Genomic DNA, 16,820 nt, shown 5'->3' on the forward strand with positions numbered 1-16,820 from the left:
CATATAATTATAATTTATAAAAAAAATTAAAAAATAACAATTATACACCATTCCCCCCACCCCCACCCCCACCCCCACCCCCACCGGGCCCACCCCCACCTCCATCTTCTTCCCCCTCCCCCACCCCTTCCACCTCCAAACCCCCCCTCCCTCCCCCCTCCCCTATCCTTCCGACACACCTCCCCCTCCCCTTCCCTCCCTCGGCGCCCATTTGGGCAACGCCGGCCGCCCAAAAATGGAGGGCGACGCGGTCGCCCTCGCTGGATGGGCGACCGCGTCGCCTAGATGATGGGCAACGGCCGTCGCCCATGGTGAGGAGGGCGCCGGCCCTCCTCTTCAGCGTCGCTGCCGCCGCTGCTTTTTTTTTTAAAATTATATATAAAATTAATTTTAATTTAATTAAAATAATATTTTATTATATAAATAATTAAGTAATTATTATATAAAAAATATTTTATTATTAAGAGAAATATATCATATTTTAATTAAATAATTATTATATAAAATAATATTTAATTCTTAAATACATATATATAATATTATATGTTAAATGTGAGAGAAGGGCAAAAATGTCAAAAAAAAAGGTATTTTTATAGAAAAATCGCAGTCAAAGCGCGTGTGGCCCAATTTTTGTACGGAGGGAGTTTTTTGAACTTTATTTTATATCATATGGGGGTATTTGATACTTTAATTTTCATTGGGAGGTTTTTGAACATTCCTATTATTACAGGGAGGGTCTCTGGATTTTTCCACATATCCCAGGATCCAGATATATCTTGAAAATCCACTCCAAATTGTTCCAGACCCATCGCATTCCTAGCTATGATGCACAAACATGATCACGACATGACATAGCACAAACATTATTATAAAATGGGCATGTTTTAAGTTTAAGTTCTTAATCCAAGTATATGACTTAAAAAAATATACATAATTAATTAATTCTTAAAAGTAAATAGAGTTTGAAATATAGATATATACTTTTCTTCTGGTGAGTTTTCTCTCGATGAATTGATAATTGGAAGAGAAATTGAACGAAGGAGGAAGACAAATCTTGATACGGAAAAAAAAAATTATTTTTACAATATTAGAAGTGAGAAGACAAATTGAGATTTTTCGTGTATTATTCAACATAGTATGGGATTGCTTTTTTAAGTATCCGTGTATTATTGTATATATGAAATCAATTATTATTTTTCGATAGATTATTCTACATATAATATATTAGTTATTAACTAATTTTTTTCTTTATATTTTGGATTTTTTAATCAAATTTAATGCTAAAATTATTAATTTAATTTCTATTTACTATTTATCTTCATCAACAATTAAATGTTGGCATATGCCAAGTTGAAATGTTCCACACAATTGCATTGTAACTTTGGAGAATAATAAGACAAGGACCAATTGAATTACAACACGTGGGATATGGTCTCGGTTTTATCAAGACAAAGATTCAATATTATATTATCTTTTTGATTTTATATATTGAAGAGATAATAGTAAAGATGATTAAATTGATCAAAACTCAAATACTTATATAAAATAATCTTAGAAAAATACATTTTACAAAAATCAACTTGATGTGTGGGTTAACTTATAGGCTAATTTGAATTAAACTAGATAACTTTTATTAATTTGATTTTAATTATATGCTTTGAAAAATTCAAAATACTTAATTTAGTGAAATAATTTTATTCGAGATATGATTCTTATTATTTATGAGGAAATTTGAATTTTTTTTAACTTAATCTTTTTACAATTTAACCTTTGAAATTGGAGGACAACGAATTAGATTGAAAAAATAAATGAGAAAAGGTAGTGCTACATATCAAATATATTCAATTCTCTATATTAAATTGAAATATTTATTTATTTAAAATATATCTTTATTTTACTCTACTTTTTTAGTTTAGTCAATTTATATGTTATATGAATTTGTGTGTGCATGTCGAAGGTATTATAGGCCTACGAGAGTGTATGGGTCAAGCAGAATAAGGGCATTTTTATAATTACACATCAAGTTAAATTCTCATCACACTTGATAAATAATATTAGCATATCCACATACACTCGATACATGCATATAATATAAGTTTTTATTATGTGACGGGTACAACCCAGTAAAGCACGGTCCAAGAAGAAGCTAGGAGGCCCAACACTTCCTTCCATGGTGTCAAGGGCCGCCCGCACATTCGGCACCCTTGACGCGCACTTCGACCACTCAATCGTTTTACATGATCGATCAATCAACCTTCGCCGACAGACACTGGACTTCCACAGTTTTAGAGTTTTAAGTGTTGGTCTTTTACTTTGCTTTGTTGTTTCGCTTTGTTTTGTTTAGATTGCTCAGGGAGCGTTAGGCCTCCTAAGGTGCGTTTTTTAATCCTTTTAGTGTCTATCGCTTTCAATAAGAATTTTTTTTAAGCCTATTATAAAGGGGGGAATGAGTTCAAGAAGCTTGGTTTAGTGACGTGTTAGAGTACCCCTCAAGTCGATCCCCTTGCTCTAGCATCGTTGTCCATTTTATACGCATTTTCACTTCAATCTCCTTTTTAAAATCACGTGTTCAATTTGCTGTTGTTGCTCTCATTATTGTGATCCTGTCGGCGCGTTGCGTTAGTGCCGAGTGGGAGTGTGTTGCGATTGGCGGAAGTAGTCAGCGGACTGCTAGCCACATGGTGCGCGTTGCGGAAGGCGCCTCGTGAGGTATGGGCACAACCATTTAGATGAAGGGAGCCCGCTTCATGAAGCCCAATAATTGTGGCCCAAACACCAATAGCTGCCCAATCCCTATACACACGTCACTCTTTGAAACCCACGTGGCATACACTTGGACCTCCACAATAAACCCTCTTGACCAGCATGGAATACAGATGGCAAGGAGGTTTCAAGAACTCGGACTCTTGAATTTAGCAGACTCCTTGCGGACTGGGATTCCTCCTCAACCTCGTACTCTTTCCCTTACCTAAATAACAATTCTAAGAACACGACCCCTAAAAATAGGGTTTGAATCAGGCCTTATGTCAAGTAATCTTATCCGTTCTCATCCCCAGGTTGAGGGATACCTTCATCAGACGAAAAATTGACTATTCACGATTTATCTCTACTTCCCATCTTTACGATTCATTCTTTTACTGCTTTTTATTATTTTGAATTATCATTTTTCAGATCCACTACTAACTTGGGCGTCGGAGTGCTAACGATTTGTTTTGCATGTCTCTTTCTTTTGAATTCTCTCTTAAACAATCTACGACCATCGCTCAAGTTCGAACCCATTGAACTTGTGCTAAAATCGCACGCATCATATTTAATAAATAAAAATAAAATAAAAAATTATAAAAAACTGTAGAAGTCAATTATTTTATAAATGCACATGAATAAAAAATTACCGACATAACTAATTAAATAAAGGGGCATTGTTTGTAAATGAAATAAATATAAGAAAAAAATATTTTTAGTCGACTCATATTTTATCTTTTAAAAGAATTACTAAGACCCGTGAGCCTCAATAAATAGTATAAATTGATAGATAGATATTAATTATTTTTATATTCTAAATTCATATTTTAAAGAAGATTATTTTCTTCTCATCCAAATTATTTCCATCTTTTAATTATTATTATTATCCATCTATACTATAGGGTTGAATTAATGTCTACTAATTTCCCACCCCCTCATTATTTTTCAATATATTTTTAAATTTTTTTTATTCATTTTCTTTGTCACTATTTTTTTTTAAATTTAATATTACTGTATTATTTTATGTATATTTTATTAAATAATAAATATTTATATGTTTTTTGTTTTGCCTGATATTTATAAAAGTTGACAAACACGCAGGGTGCTCTGCAAATTACTGGTTATTCTTTTATGTATCATTGGGATGAAATGGTAGGGCAGTGCCCGCCAAAATTGTGATTGAACCTGCGCAAGCATTTTGCCCAACACTCGCATAATCAATGCAAGAAACTGAACGGAAATTATATTGGGCCGGAGTTTTCTCGGACCCTGGATCATACTAGGCGAGTCTCTTTCTGTATCTGTTCTATTTGCATGTGGAGTTTTTGTTATATTGTTGGTTTTCTTTTTCTCTATTTTATTCGTAATTTAATATCCAAAATTTGATCTCGCCTGGATTCCTCCTGGAAATTAAGAACTTAATAGATTGTGGAGGGAGCTGAAATAATCGGAAGAATGATGGAAGAGATGAAGTAATCATTCCGCGATGATATGCTTCTGCGTTATAGTTCTAAGGTTGATTTCTCTCTCTCACTTATCAGTTGTAATATCTGACAACTTTTTGCTTTCTGATTGTGGAAAAGTCGTGTGATTTTTATTTTCTTATTATTCTACCTGACTGAAAGTTAGTTGTAGGATAAGTGGGACTTGTGCGTGAGTATGCAGAGAGTGTTTAGTATTTTAAAGGTTAGTCTATTGGATTTCCTTTTACAAATTTATAGGATTGCCGGAAGGATCAGAATCATAGAGACGTAGTTTCTGATTATGCAATTTTGGTGAAACAGGTTGAATTTGGCTGTTTAATTTTTTATTGCTCCGTCCACATCTTATATTAGCACAGTAAAGTGGAAAAGGAAAAGTGAAATCGGTGGAAGTTGATTTTATGGAACTTCCTTTATAGTGAATTAGATTCCAACCTAATGTTGTTGAAACTCCTTCATCTATCCATTTCCCATCTTTTTTAAACATAACTTGAGATATAGTAATATATGATGAAGAAAGGAAATGAAATGCAAGTATAACTAGCAAATATTTTATGATAAGATGTTTATACAAGTATTGCCTTATGTTTTCCTATAAAAGGGTAAAGTTTTTCTTTTGCTTCGTTTGGTTCTAACTTCTAAGATTGAGTAAGACAAATGAAAATTGCAGTTCTAAGAACTTCCAAGATTGAGCAAAGGGAAATGAAATTTGAAAGCAGAATCATTGAAACTAATTTCCCAACAGGTTTTCTTTTTCTGGATAATGTAAAATAGATTTAAAATATTCATAACATGTCTCATAATTAAGTTTCAGAATGTCTAGGATAACTTGATGAAAGTCAGCAATTGCGAAACTCCGCCTCCCAAAATGATAAGGACATATTTGATTCAAAGACATTTGACTTTTTTCCTCATCTCAATTAATTGATTTGCACTTCCCTTATGGTTTTAATTTACAAGAAGAAAGACCCATTATATCCAGTTGAGTCACAGCCGACTCACAGGCCATCTTACTGACTGTGCTTCGATCTCCTGATAGAAGACTCCCAAAGTTTTCAGTTGTTTGGATGACCTGCTATATCAGCTGTACATTTTATTACCAAATAGATTTGCATACTGGGTAATTTTGTCACTCCTTATTTGGTATACTATTGCCATCACGAAACTATCTTTTACTGAAAACAATAACCTTAATAAATTGTAAAATGATTGCTCTTGTTTTAAATGGCTTTCTGTGTCCATAAAGCTGCTCCTATAGTTTCATTTTGTCTATATTTTTTACCTGATAATGTAATGTAAAATGTTTCCTGAAGCACACACATCAGTTTTAACAAGATGCCTAGTGATAGTATATTAGATGCTTATATATATATTTCACAATTTATATTTAATCAGGATAGTTGTATACATTTCACAATGCTACTGAAGACATGGTAAATGTAACTCCAATTGTACCACACATAATTAGAGGCAGAGTTCAAGATGGTGCCTCTTTTATTATATTTCATGCAAACTCATCCTGAAATAACCACTCAAATATGAAATCCACACCTCGAATCTGATAGATGCAAATATCTCTTAAATTTTTGTGGCAGTAAGTACAAGCCACTTGAGTCTTCCATCGCTTAAAGCTCCAACACCAAGTCTACAAGGTCAAACAAAATAATTCAGGCTAGTCAGCAAAGGGTTGTATCTTCTGTTAAAAACGGTGCATGCTACATGCTGTAAAAATCTTGTTGTACTTTGATATTTTATTTCCCTATTTGAAGCATGTGTACTTTAACAGAGGCAGGTGCCATAAAGTTCTGCAATTTGTAGATACAGGTCAAATTTTAGGAATAAAATGACTGTTTAAATGCTAACTTATTAATGGGGCAGTGGGTAGATGTGTTAAGCAAAAGATTATGATGCTAATTGAAAAGTTTTGATAGAAGAATCTATGCAGTGATGAGATCAAATAATTCCCCTAGGACCTTTTTGAGTCCCCTTAGTAATTAGTGCATTAGTTACTTACAGTCTGCATCAGTTTTGACCCAGAACTCGTTCCCAGCAATGTCGCTGCTGCTTTTGGTAAGCTGGGGTAAATGAGACTGGTTCTTGTGGCTCCATGTGTTTTCTTTTGAAATGGCTTGTTGAGGATATATTATGATATCTTCAGCAGAGGGCCGTAGGCCTACACTGTTAGATGCCGTCAATTGGGTGTTATAGTTGATCTCATTTTTGGTGGGTTTATGAGATTGGTGACAAGATGTCGAGTTCTCAGGATGAACTTTCCTGTTGAAAATATGTAGAATCTGCATTTCACATTTAAATATGGAAATTCAACATGATTTCAAGAAATTGATGAAGGAAACTAATGATTATGCTGGGAAAAAAATTACTGTATTTTTTCATCTTGTGTGGAAAACTGGAAAGAGTGTGCAATATGCTATCATTTTAGATTGAGTCAGCAGCACCTTATGGAGTTTTGTCTCAGCTGTTGTAGAATCTATTGTTGCTCCTTGGGCTGCTGTTGAACTCCTTGAGGAAGCATGTATAGTTCTTCTCTTCAGCATCTTTTTCATGAGATGTACTGCAGACTTGTCAGTTTCCTTCTCAGTTCGCTTTTCAACTCTGTCTGACTTAGTTCCATAACATTCTTCTGCTTGTTTGGTCTTCTGAAAGAGCTCCCCGAGAGATGTCCTTTGTTCTCTCCTTAATGGTGGAGCTGTGTCTGGTAGTCCAATTGCTGATCCGAAAAGATAGCTTTGCAATGGGCAGATGATTGCTCCATTTCCGCAGTTCTCTGCACTTTCTATTGGCTTACCACTAAGTGTAATTGTACTGCAGTGGCTCATCCTTCCAGCACTAACATGACTGTTTCTTCCAGACGAAACGTTACAACTCTCGTCTCTACCTTCAGCTCCCAAGACCTTTTCCAGCTCATCGTTGATTAGCTTCAGTTCATTTTCTGTGGCTTCAGTTTCTTTTTCAGCTATGTGATCCACAGAGATGGAAAATGTTGGTGTTGCTGGATCAGTAGTGATTGGTTCTGTACCTAGAGTACCAATAGCAAGGAATCCATGGAAAAGCTCTGTAAGAGCAGCTGCTGGTTCTTCTTCGAGCTCCTCCTCTTCGACTCTTGCGGCCTCTAGACAGGTAAATGAGTTTCTGCGGTAGTTATCTTTCTGTGCTTTGCCTAAGGACTTACCGCAATAACTTCCTTTTGGATAGCATTGTAGGTCATCTAGTGATGGTTGACCTGTAAAACCTGTAAAGCAAGTACAATAATCCCCTAGCGCAACGAAACATGTGGTAACTGAAATAATGTAGGATACAGGAGGTGCTAGATTTTAGGTGGCGTATGTAACAAGATTGCAAACTCCATGTTTTCCAATATGTCCAGAAGAAACTGATGGCTTTTCTCTGCTGACAAGATAACTAAAGTAGCATGGCTGTTTTCTGTATCTCTGCCGTAAAACAACTCTAGGAGTATCCTAGTTCTTTTGAGATCAGTTCAATTTCCATTTCTCAGCTTGCTGGCACCAATCTCAGTGTGACTTACCAAGTTAACAACAATGGTCGGCCATCAATCAGTGAGTTTCTCTGTGTGCCTAGTTACCATGGTACATGCAATCATCTTTTATCTAATAATTGCATTTTCATGTACGTGTTTTATCCTTAGTCTTAGAGTAGCAATTGGAGATTGAGATATTTCAGTATTGAACTAAGGTCTCTTGAGTGACAGAATGCCTACACGTTCAAGAATCACACGCACTAATGTATATGACTCACCAATAGAAAAATCCTTTGGTGTTTCATTGCTGTTCTGCCGGAACTTCCGATGCATCCAACCGAGTAGCTGCAGTGAAGAATAAGGATGACCTCCATGAAATGGCAAACAACGAAAGATAAAGAGGCAAAGAGACAGAAAAAGAGAGAGTATATTTGACCTTCTTATATTTTACATAAATGATATTACCTTCATTTTCAATTGTGTTAACAGAGAGCGTGATAATAGTGGGTGGAGGAGATGATCTTTAAATAGACTGAGTGTTATATAGACTGTTAACCATGTTGGAAAACCAATTGAGGGTTGACATTAAATTGGAACTATTGAGAACATTGATAAGTACCAAAATATTGGTAAGTTTTTCCTTTTCCTTTTATTTATTCGAAATCTCTTTTCAAGTTTGAGAGGCTGATATTTTTCGACTCCCATATGCATTTTGTGACATTTGCAATTATTAATATTGTCTGTTCGTCTTGCATGTTTTTACGCATCTAGACCTACAATTTGTGTCTGCATGTGCATGTAACACAGTTTATATCATTTCCTTCAGTTTATGGAACTTCTTGTATGTAAGCGAGTGCATTCCTCAGAAAAATTTATGCACTAGGGGTTCTCCTGACGTAGTAGTAAATTCTGTGGTTATAATTCTTGTGATCTTTGCTCGGTACTGATTTTAGCGGCCCTGTGTAGAGAGAATAATATATGATGCTAATATTTTCAACAATAAAATGACAATTAGGAAGATCTTTAGTCACATGAAATGTTAAACTCGATAAGCATTATGGTTGACATAGGTCCACCACTGGCAAAAGTTTATTACTACGAGAACCCCAGCTTCTTAAACAGCTAATAATTTATAAATGTAGAAGTATATTGGTAGCACAGTTGGGATTGGACTTTTAGTATCTACCGTTACATAGATTTTGGTGTTTCTTATAATATTAAGTGCAAATGAGATAACAGTATATAGCAGACAGAAGCCAGCAGATCCATGTGTGAATATCATTGTTCTTTCATACCACTACATAGTTTGTAATAGAACACTGTTAATTCTTTTTTCTGAATATTTATGTTGAGTCACCAGCAGGTGAGTGTGATCGATCCGTAATAATTTATGTCTAATTTAAAGGGTTTAATTATTGTGAAATGTATAACGATATTTTCTCTTCTTTTTATCAAGTGATTTGTCATACTGTAGCATTATACTGTAGATAGTACATTGATGGTTCTGTGATCCAAGTAAGCCCAAGTAACTTTTGTGCAGTGAGGTCATGTTCTTTATGTTAGTCAATTTGTTGTTCTGCCCTGTGCGTGCTATAGTTGTGTAGATGAAAAAGTGCACAACCAAAGCAGGTCTTTAGCTGTGTTTTGAATTGTTTATGCCCCACTTGCACCTTGATTCACATGTTGATCACATAATGGTTTTTATTTTGAGACGATGTACAGAGGACCCGTTTGGGAAAGAGCAGTATCCTGCCACATTCTCCGAGTTATTCCCCAGAAAAAATCCATGTGTTAAGTGGTGTTCTCATAATTTCTGAAAGTTTCTTCTAAGGGAGAGAAGAAGATGATAAATACCCTTATAGACAGTCAATTTGATCTTTAAACATGTTGTCCGATATCCATCCCCCAGTTCTTAACATTGAAGTAAGACGAGAAAGTATAAACAGATGCCCAAGGCTTGAGATTTAAAATCCTACCAGTGCTATATATTTTGCTATACACTTCACCAGGAACTAAGTCCTGTATTCTCAATTTCTGTTTTCAGCAAGTTTATTATTTAATAACCCAGAGATATCTGCGCATGCTTTGAATTTCTATCATTAGCTCATTGTAGTGACCCTTCTGCAATAAATATAGTGCTGCTGATGAACTCCAAATAGTCAATGACTAATTATACAGTATAGTTTTCTTTTCAAGGCAAGAAACATGGCAAGTACATCGAATGTGATTTATCAATAAACAGATATACTTTTTCCTGGCTTCAAATGTTTGTCGCCATTTGAGAGGAGCCCCCCCGGATGAAATTGGCATAGAAACAATGATGATATGACATGTATAGTGGCCTAGCAATTTCTGTTCACTAGAGGAGTGGGCACTGCATGTTGTAGGTCTATTGTCACATATATTGCAATCAGGTAATTGATCAGACTAGTTGTAGTAACTTTTGTATTTCTCGAATGAATAGGAGTGATATGCAGGAGGTAGCATATGGAAAAAGCAATCAGCATCTGTTTCTCAATTGTAAATCCTATTATTCTTCTGGTTTAATTTTTGACTTAATTGAATACTACCAGGGTACAGTCTAAAGCTGATATTTTCTTAAGAAACATAGTAAATCAGTTGTATTTTTAGATGAAGAATGCCCATTCGGTCTAATTATGTTAAGCTGGACAGAATCTGGAGATATGCACTATGCAGGAAAGGAACATTACCAATTTCTATGTTCCAACAGAAGGATTGCTGTGATTTATGACTTCCTTGCTGAAGTGACTTTCTATCTGATTCCAACTTTTAACTTGGTTGAAGAAATATCTTATAATCATAAAGGGGTTGGTAAAGTTGAGTGTAAGCCGTAAAGGATGATCATATAATAATTTAATGAAAGAAGTCAAACTAGACTCAAAGGAATGACGTGTCATATATATGTTTTCTTTGGCCAGGAGCTTGGTTGAGTATTCTTGGTTCTGATCATTCAATTATGAGTTGTATTTACAGAGAACATGAGAATGATGTCTTCTTATCCCTACTGCATAAGGCGGCAGTCATCAGTCTCATTTTCTGTTGCCATGTACTCTACAGTAATTTCAGAGTTCGTCTCGTTCCACACTTTCTCTCGCTCTGGTTTTCGAATGATCAGGCTCAATGAAGTCAAAGATGTTACCCTGTTCATGCTACTACTTTCATTGCAGGTAATTGAAGATGACATCGTCAAACTGGAATTTACATGTATAAGGTTTTAATGTCATCAAGTGATTGGCTCTAGCATGAGTAGGCTTCAAGTGGAATCTGGCTTGCCTTCTTTGAAGGGTTCAAAATTAAACACTGCAAATGGGGAAATAAGACTTATGTAACCTTTCTCACGTGCTCATTCTGAATGAATATACACTCACTGGAGTCTGTCTCGAGTCTTAAACCATGTGAAAAGCTAGTGGTTGCTCTTTATCACCTGTGGCTCAAACTGAATGTCAGGATACTTGGTGGCTTGCATAAACACAGGTGGAAATGGAACCTAGTTACAGCAGTCACTGAGGGAAAATGGACCAGATTCCTGGTATTTGTTCAATCACTCTACAGCGTCTTGCATTTAACCCAAGTGAAGGTATGCGTGTCCTCTTTCGTATTTTCTTTTGTAGGGGCCTAAAATTCTTGCTGAAAAAGCAGTCGACATGGGTCGTTCTAAGCCGATTCAACTTTTTGTCGACACGCTATCTAAAGTATTAGAATTGTCATTCCTTTGCATAGCATGTCAAGGATTTTTCACAAGTGTTGAGATCCCTCTACATAATTTTCTCACTCGTTATTTACTCCTTCCACTTGTTAAAACTCTTTTGCTGTGTTTTGTTTGATGGATCTAGAGTTAAAACTGCTAAATCCTTCTTTACGCATTTTGAGCTATATTTAGTAGAATTATGATGGATTTCAAATCAATTTTAATATAATATCATCTTAAAATTCTGAATTCAAATCCAAATCCGTTATCCAATGTATTCTCCTTTTTAGTGTTAATAGTTACAGAATTATGGCCATTAGAAGCAGCCAACCTAGACATAGGTGGTTTTAATCAAAGAAAAATTGGAAAATACATTTGCACTTTTGCTTTCTTAAATTTTGTCCGAGACCTTGTGTTTGTTTGTAGTTTGCCCGCTGGCTCTCATCTCTATACAATCTCAGGGAAAAAAGGAAAAGGATAGTTTCAACAGCCAATTGCGAAATTTGATGGTTGAGATTGGCAAGCACTATGAATTTGTGCGTGGTGTGCGTAGGCGTAGCCCACAAAGACCGGTCAGTTTGTACTTTTTGCATCAACAGATTTTCCTTTTTTTATGTGATTGAAAAGCCAGCTAAGATCATCATGGATTTTAATATCTGGGCTTTCTCTTTGTCCCTATCCTTGATTTAATTTGTATTCGATTAAAGGTTGTAATCATTCACATTATCTTGTATCCACACTTGGTGCAAAATCTTTGCCCACCCCAACCCAACCCATGTGTAGTCTGCATATGCCCATTCATTCAATTATCCCAACTTGTTATTGCATATTTTGCTTTTTATTAATACGCCCATGAATTGAAGTAATTTAATTATTGGCGGATTTCTAAAACTAGTTGAAAGATCATTGCCAATATTCTTTTCTTTGATTTTGAGTATCTATTCGTATGTGATACTTGACACTTTTGTAATTCAAATAAATAGGGAGGAGAAATATCTTATATTTGGTAGGATGGAAATGCTATTATAGATTAGCACAAAAGTGAACACTTGTTGGCTAGAACAGATCACTTCTTTTAAAAATTGTGTTTGTGGGAAATTATAAATATATTTGTAAGCGATTTACAGCCTTAGGGCCATGTCCTGGGCAACGATAGTGATTGGAGCTGTACATTTTCATAAGCAGCAAATAAGAATGGGACTGTAAATTAATACTTGGAAAAATTTTCTTGGCTCTTTGAAGGCCTGATGGTAGATCCGTCCTTAGATAAGAGTGTGATTATGGGTTTCTTTCCATCTCTTTCCATCCTTAATTCCTAATAAATGAAATCTGCCCTTTTATGTGCAGCTATATGTTATTAGTGCAAAATCTGTCATGGGTTCTAAAAAAGTGCACCTGGATTCCTTAGTCATTTCTTGCCAGTCATAAAAGATACAAATAAATAGGAAATTTTTGTCTTGTAGAATTCAATTCTTCTTCTTCACCTTGGCCCCATAAAAGATGGCCAATTATGAATGATAGTAGACTCCAAAAATATGGTACAATGTGACTGAGCTATCTCTTGCATGGGCCACAACTCCTTGATCGAATAAATGTTTGCGTTGCATCGAGCCAACCTCTATGCCCCTTTCTACTCTTCTAATAAATAACCCCTCCACAACTTAGACACTATAGTTATATACATATATATATATATATAGATACACACACTCACGTATAAGTATGAGTACTTGAATTTCAATCACTAACATGGGTTAGGTTATACTCTTGGGACCCGTAAGTAATTCCTACAAAACTTATTAAGTTGCCCCCCAACAGTGTCTTTGCATCGTAGAGGTAATGAAATCTACAATTATTTTCGCGGGTAAGTTATAACAAATGACACATCAAACAAATTAATATGGGCAGCAGAAGATTGAGGATTTTGTAAGGCTTGAATTATTAACTCCCTTTGATATATCTCGTACCATGAACAAATATAACTTCTCTCAGGTACAATCAAGAAAGAGAAAATCATTCTGTCCACACTTCTCCAGAGTTTCCTTAGTGATTCTACTGATGCTAGCTGTTATATTCTGAGGTGGACGATATTTTGTATTTATGAGAAAACATATTAATTTATTGTGTTTATTGAATCAATGGATTCCATTTTAATGGAGTTATCAATACGGTTAAATACACTGTCTTTTTGAACTATGCATAAAGTGTATTTACTGTTTGAACTATAAAACGTAATAAAATGGACCATTTATGATATACACTAATTTTTTTATGATGAAAATATTTTAATTATTTACACCCCTAAAATATCTCTATTACAATCATTCTCCTAAATATAATTTGAATTATTATAATTTTTTTTATATAAATAAACACTACCCAAAATTTATAATTTTAATACTGAGTATAAATTCCGTATAAACTTCATAAAGTTTACAATTATTATATTTTTTACGCAACTGGTAGAAAAATTTATATAATTTTTGCCTGTGCTATATATATATATATATTAAAAAATATTATATTGAACATATATATACTGTAAAATGTGCAAATATATAATATAATTAATATATAATATTTTATATTTTCTTAAGTAATCATATGATATATTTTTATTATGTAGACATGTAGTTGAATAAAAATTTATACGTTATATAACATACTTTTTCTATAATATTATATGCATTATGTATTTACACAAATTTATATGTACTTTTTAACATAATTTATTTACTTTGTAAAATATATTTGCATATTTTGAGCTTATAAATATTTTTTATATTCCATAAGTTATAAAAAATATAAACTATAAATATTATTTTTAAAATAAAATGTGAGTAAAATTTTAAATAACTAAAAATAGTTTTGGGGAGATAATTTAATAAAACATATTTTCAGAAAGTAGAATAAAAAAGTTGATAGGAATGTATTTTGTGTTAATTTAAAGTAATATTTTGCTTTCTTTTTTGTCAAAATGCTCCTAATCAAATGTTATACTGCAACATTAGCCTATAATGGATTGATGAAGTGAAAAAGAAGCCAAAAACAATATGTGGACAGATTAGAAGGAAGAGTTACGCATGTCCACGTCTAGCCTTGTGGGAATATGGCTGTAAAAAGGAAGGTTCACGACTCAGTTTTTGGAAAGATTTGAAGGTGATTGGTATATCTTTTGATGGTTTGAGATTATAATTGCTAGAGAAATTTCTTAAACACAATAATTTTACTTCCTTAAGTCTTTTAGTTTTAGTAGGAATTTACCTTTTTTCATGTGCAAAACCCATTTTTCTTGGAACTTGTCCTCGTTCTAGCTTCATGATCAAAGACTTAGGTTAATCGATCAATAATTAGGTGATGTTGATAAGAGTTTGCATCTAATGATTTTAGACACCTTATGACTAAGAACTTATTTCTTGCAAAATGATGAATGTCAAAAATTGGTGGACACAACCTAACTTGAGAGAAATTTTGAACCCATACACTCATAAATACTACATTTTTCTTCTCTCAAGAGATAATGCTTTATGGTTTGTCTTCCTAGAACTTGTATTGAATCATGTCGAGGCCACATCTTTATGCATACACTTGAAAATGATAAAAGCATTAGGATAAAATCATTTTAGCTTAAAAGACCACCTACATACATTTTTCCCTTAGTGAACTCATTTGAGCCTTATAAGCCTTAATTCCTTATCATGCAACCCCAATTATGAACAGATTCTACCATCCTTTTTATTATCTCTTGCTTGGCCCTTCAAGGGACTAATAGAGCATCAAAGAAGCAAGGATGTATTTTAAGTATGGACTTTAATATTAAGTGTGGAGATTTCTCATCTATTTTGATTGTAATTTGTGCCAAGGAAATTTATTAGCTAATATGTCATATGATGATTCTATGCTTTATTGCAAAATAGACAAAGAAAGAAAGAAATACGTGGCAAAAAGAAAAGGAAAAAAAATGCCATTGAAAAAACCAAGAAAAAAAAAAAAGAGAGAAAAAAATCGAGGAAGGCAAGAAAAAGAAGAAAAAGAATATTCATTCTCTAAAAGAAAGACATAATTCAAGTGGTGAGAAGTGGGACATGAAATTAGGGCATGAGAGGAATATATTTTGAGAAGTTTGAATTCTTACATCTATTACTTGGTGCTCAATTCTAGTTACTTGATTTTTACCTCATTTTTTTTAAAAATTCGATCTTACTCTCAAGCCAAAGCCCCATACAACCAAAATATAAGGTCTCTTGATTCAAGTGTGTGGATATCTGTAAATGGTGGAGATATTTGGTGTATAATCAAGCTTATGTTGAAATATTTTCATAAAAAGCATTTGAGTGAAACATTTAACCAAAATACTTGAGTGATTGGGAGGTATGAGAGAATAATCCACTGATTTTCCAAAAATATAGGGATAAGTAAGAAGGGTTTTTTGTCTTATCAATGTCAAGTTATTTTGTCAATTGTATTTTGGTTACCTTTTATATTTTAAGAATATGTAAATGAGACAAAATGCATAATTCAGGATCCAAAATGTATTTAACCCTTACAAAAATATTGAAAAACCAAAGTAAATTAATGACAAGGTAGATTCAATCACAATATTATCTTTAAATATAAATGAAAATAATCAAAACATTTAATCGAAAGTGATTCATTTTTATGGAATGTGCAAAAAACTATTAACAACGTACGCCATAGTAATAATTATTCACCCATGGGAGAAAATAGAGAAGTTTGCTGTTTGTCATTTCAAGAAACGGGGGGGGGGGGGGATTATTAAAGTTGAGCAGGACATGAGTGTTGGTGTAATCAATAAAGGGTGGTGATAGGGCTAAGGTTTTAGGGGACAGGAAATGTCGTGATTAGGATCAACTTTATAGACTAAAACCATAATTAATTAAAACAAACCCTCCTCGGTTTAGTCATAATTATTAACTCATCTTCTCTTCTTCAACAACTACTCCTTTTTCTTTCAGTCAGAAATTGTAACGAATTGAATTTCTTGGGCAGCTGAGAGAGAAATAAAGGGGCCATTTTCAGTCCAAAAGCAGCTACGTCTCGTATTTGCTCACTGCTCAACACTTTTGGTTGGGTGCTCATAATACACTTAAAGTGCTCATATATTAATAATGGAGTAGTGTAGCACCCATTCAGCACTCTCTCCTCTCGTTTGTCTGTCTTTTCACTGCCCATCACCCTATTTGGTGTGTATGAATGCTTGTTTCCTCACTATGTCTGGGATACTTTCGATTATATGGTTGTGAGTTGGATTTCATTTGATTGTAAAAGGGTTTTTTGTTCGATAATTTGTAATATCTCTATACTAGCTAGGGTGCTTGTAAGAATTATGTTTTTCCAAAAGTGCACGATTTTGGACAACGTGGATAAATGG

The 16,820-nt window shown here is 34.0% G+C and overlaps 2 protein-coding genes across 9 annotated transcripts; one reads left to right on the plus strand and one right to left on the minus strand.

Moving 5' to 3' along the window:
* The first annotated feature begins 3,865 nt into the window (after positions 1–3,865).
* Positions 3,866–16,820, plus strand: LOC105168443 (uncharacterized). Of its 8 annotated transcripts, none has more exons than XM_088883998.1 (5): positions 3,872–7,798; positions 10,798–10,907; positions 11,188–11,317; positions 11,890–12,000; positions 13,421–13,615. In XM_088883998.1, exons 2-5 carry the CDS (start codon positions 10,861–10,863, stop codon positions 13,505–13,507), a joined length of 375 nt encoding a protein of 124 aa, XP_088740124.1. In that variant the 5' UTR covers positions 3,872–7,798; positions 10,798–10,860; the 3' UTR covers positions 13,508–13,615. The 8 variants fall into 8 exon arrangements, 5 of the variants coding, with proteins under 5 accessions (XP_088740128.1, XP_088740126.1, XP_088740127.1 ...); XM_088883999.1 differs by having other exon boundaries at positions 11,215–11,317; XR_016066871.1 differs by lacking the exon at positions 13,421–13,615 and adding an exon at positions 16,439–16,820 and having other exon boundaries at positions 3,866–10,907.
* On the minus strand, positions 5,567–8,309 carry LOC105168442 (protein LAZY 1). The gene is made up of 5 exons (XM_011088528.3): positions 8,185–8,309; positions 7,998–8,064; positions 6,680–7,473; positions 6,238–6,517; positions 5,567–5,868 (listed from the first exon to the last, which is right to left on the minus strand). Exons 1-5 carry the CDS (start codon positions 8,188–8,190, stop codon positions 5,849–5,851), a joined length of 1,167 nt encoding a protein of 388 aa, XP_011086830.1. The 5' UTR covers positions 8,191–8,309; the 3' UTR covers positions 5,567–5,848.

This window comes from Sesamum indicum, linkage group LG8 (genome assembly GCF_026168435.1).
Source record: "Sesamum indicum cultivar Baizhima isolate 11 linkage group LG8, ASM2616843v1, whole genome shotgun sequence".
NCBI lineage: Eukaryota > Viridiplantae > Streptophyta > Magnoliopsida > Lamiales > Pedaliaceae > Sesamum > Sesamum indicum.

Coding starts and splice junctions, on each gene's coding strand:
- LOC105168443 (XM_088883998.1), top strand. CDS start 10,861: ATGAAGTCAAAGATGTTACCCTGTTCATGCTACTACTTTCATTGCAG. Junction 10,908..11,187: donor TGCTACTACTTTCATTGCAG/GTAATTGAAGAT, acceptor ACTGAATGTCAG/GATACTTGGTGGCTTGCATA. Junction 12,001..13,420: donor GGCGTAGCCCACAAAGACCG/GTCAGTTTGTAC, acceptor AACTTCTCTCAG/GTACAATCAAGAAAGAGAAA.
- LOC105168442 (XM_011088528.3), bottom strand. Junction 7,474..7,997: donor ACCAAAGGATTTTTCTATTG/GTGAGTCATATA, acceptor CTTGCTTTACAG/GTTTTACAGGTCAACCATCA. Junction 5,869..6,237: donor GGTCAAAACTGATGCAGACT/GTAAGTAACTAA, acceptor TTGACCTTGTAG/ACTTGGTGTTGGAGCTTTAA.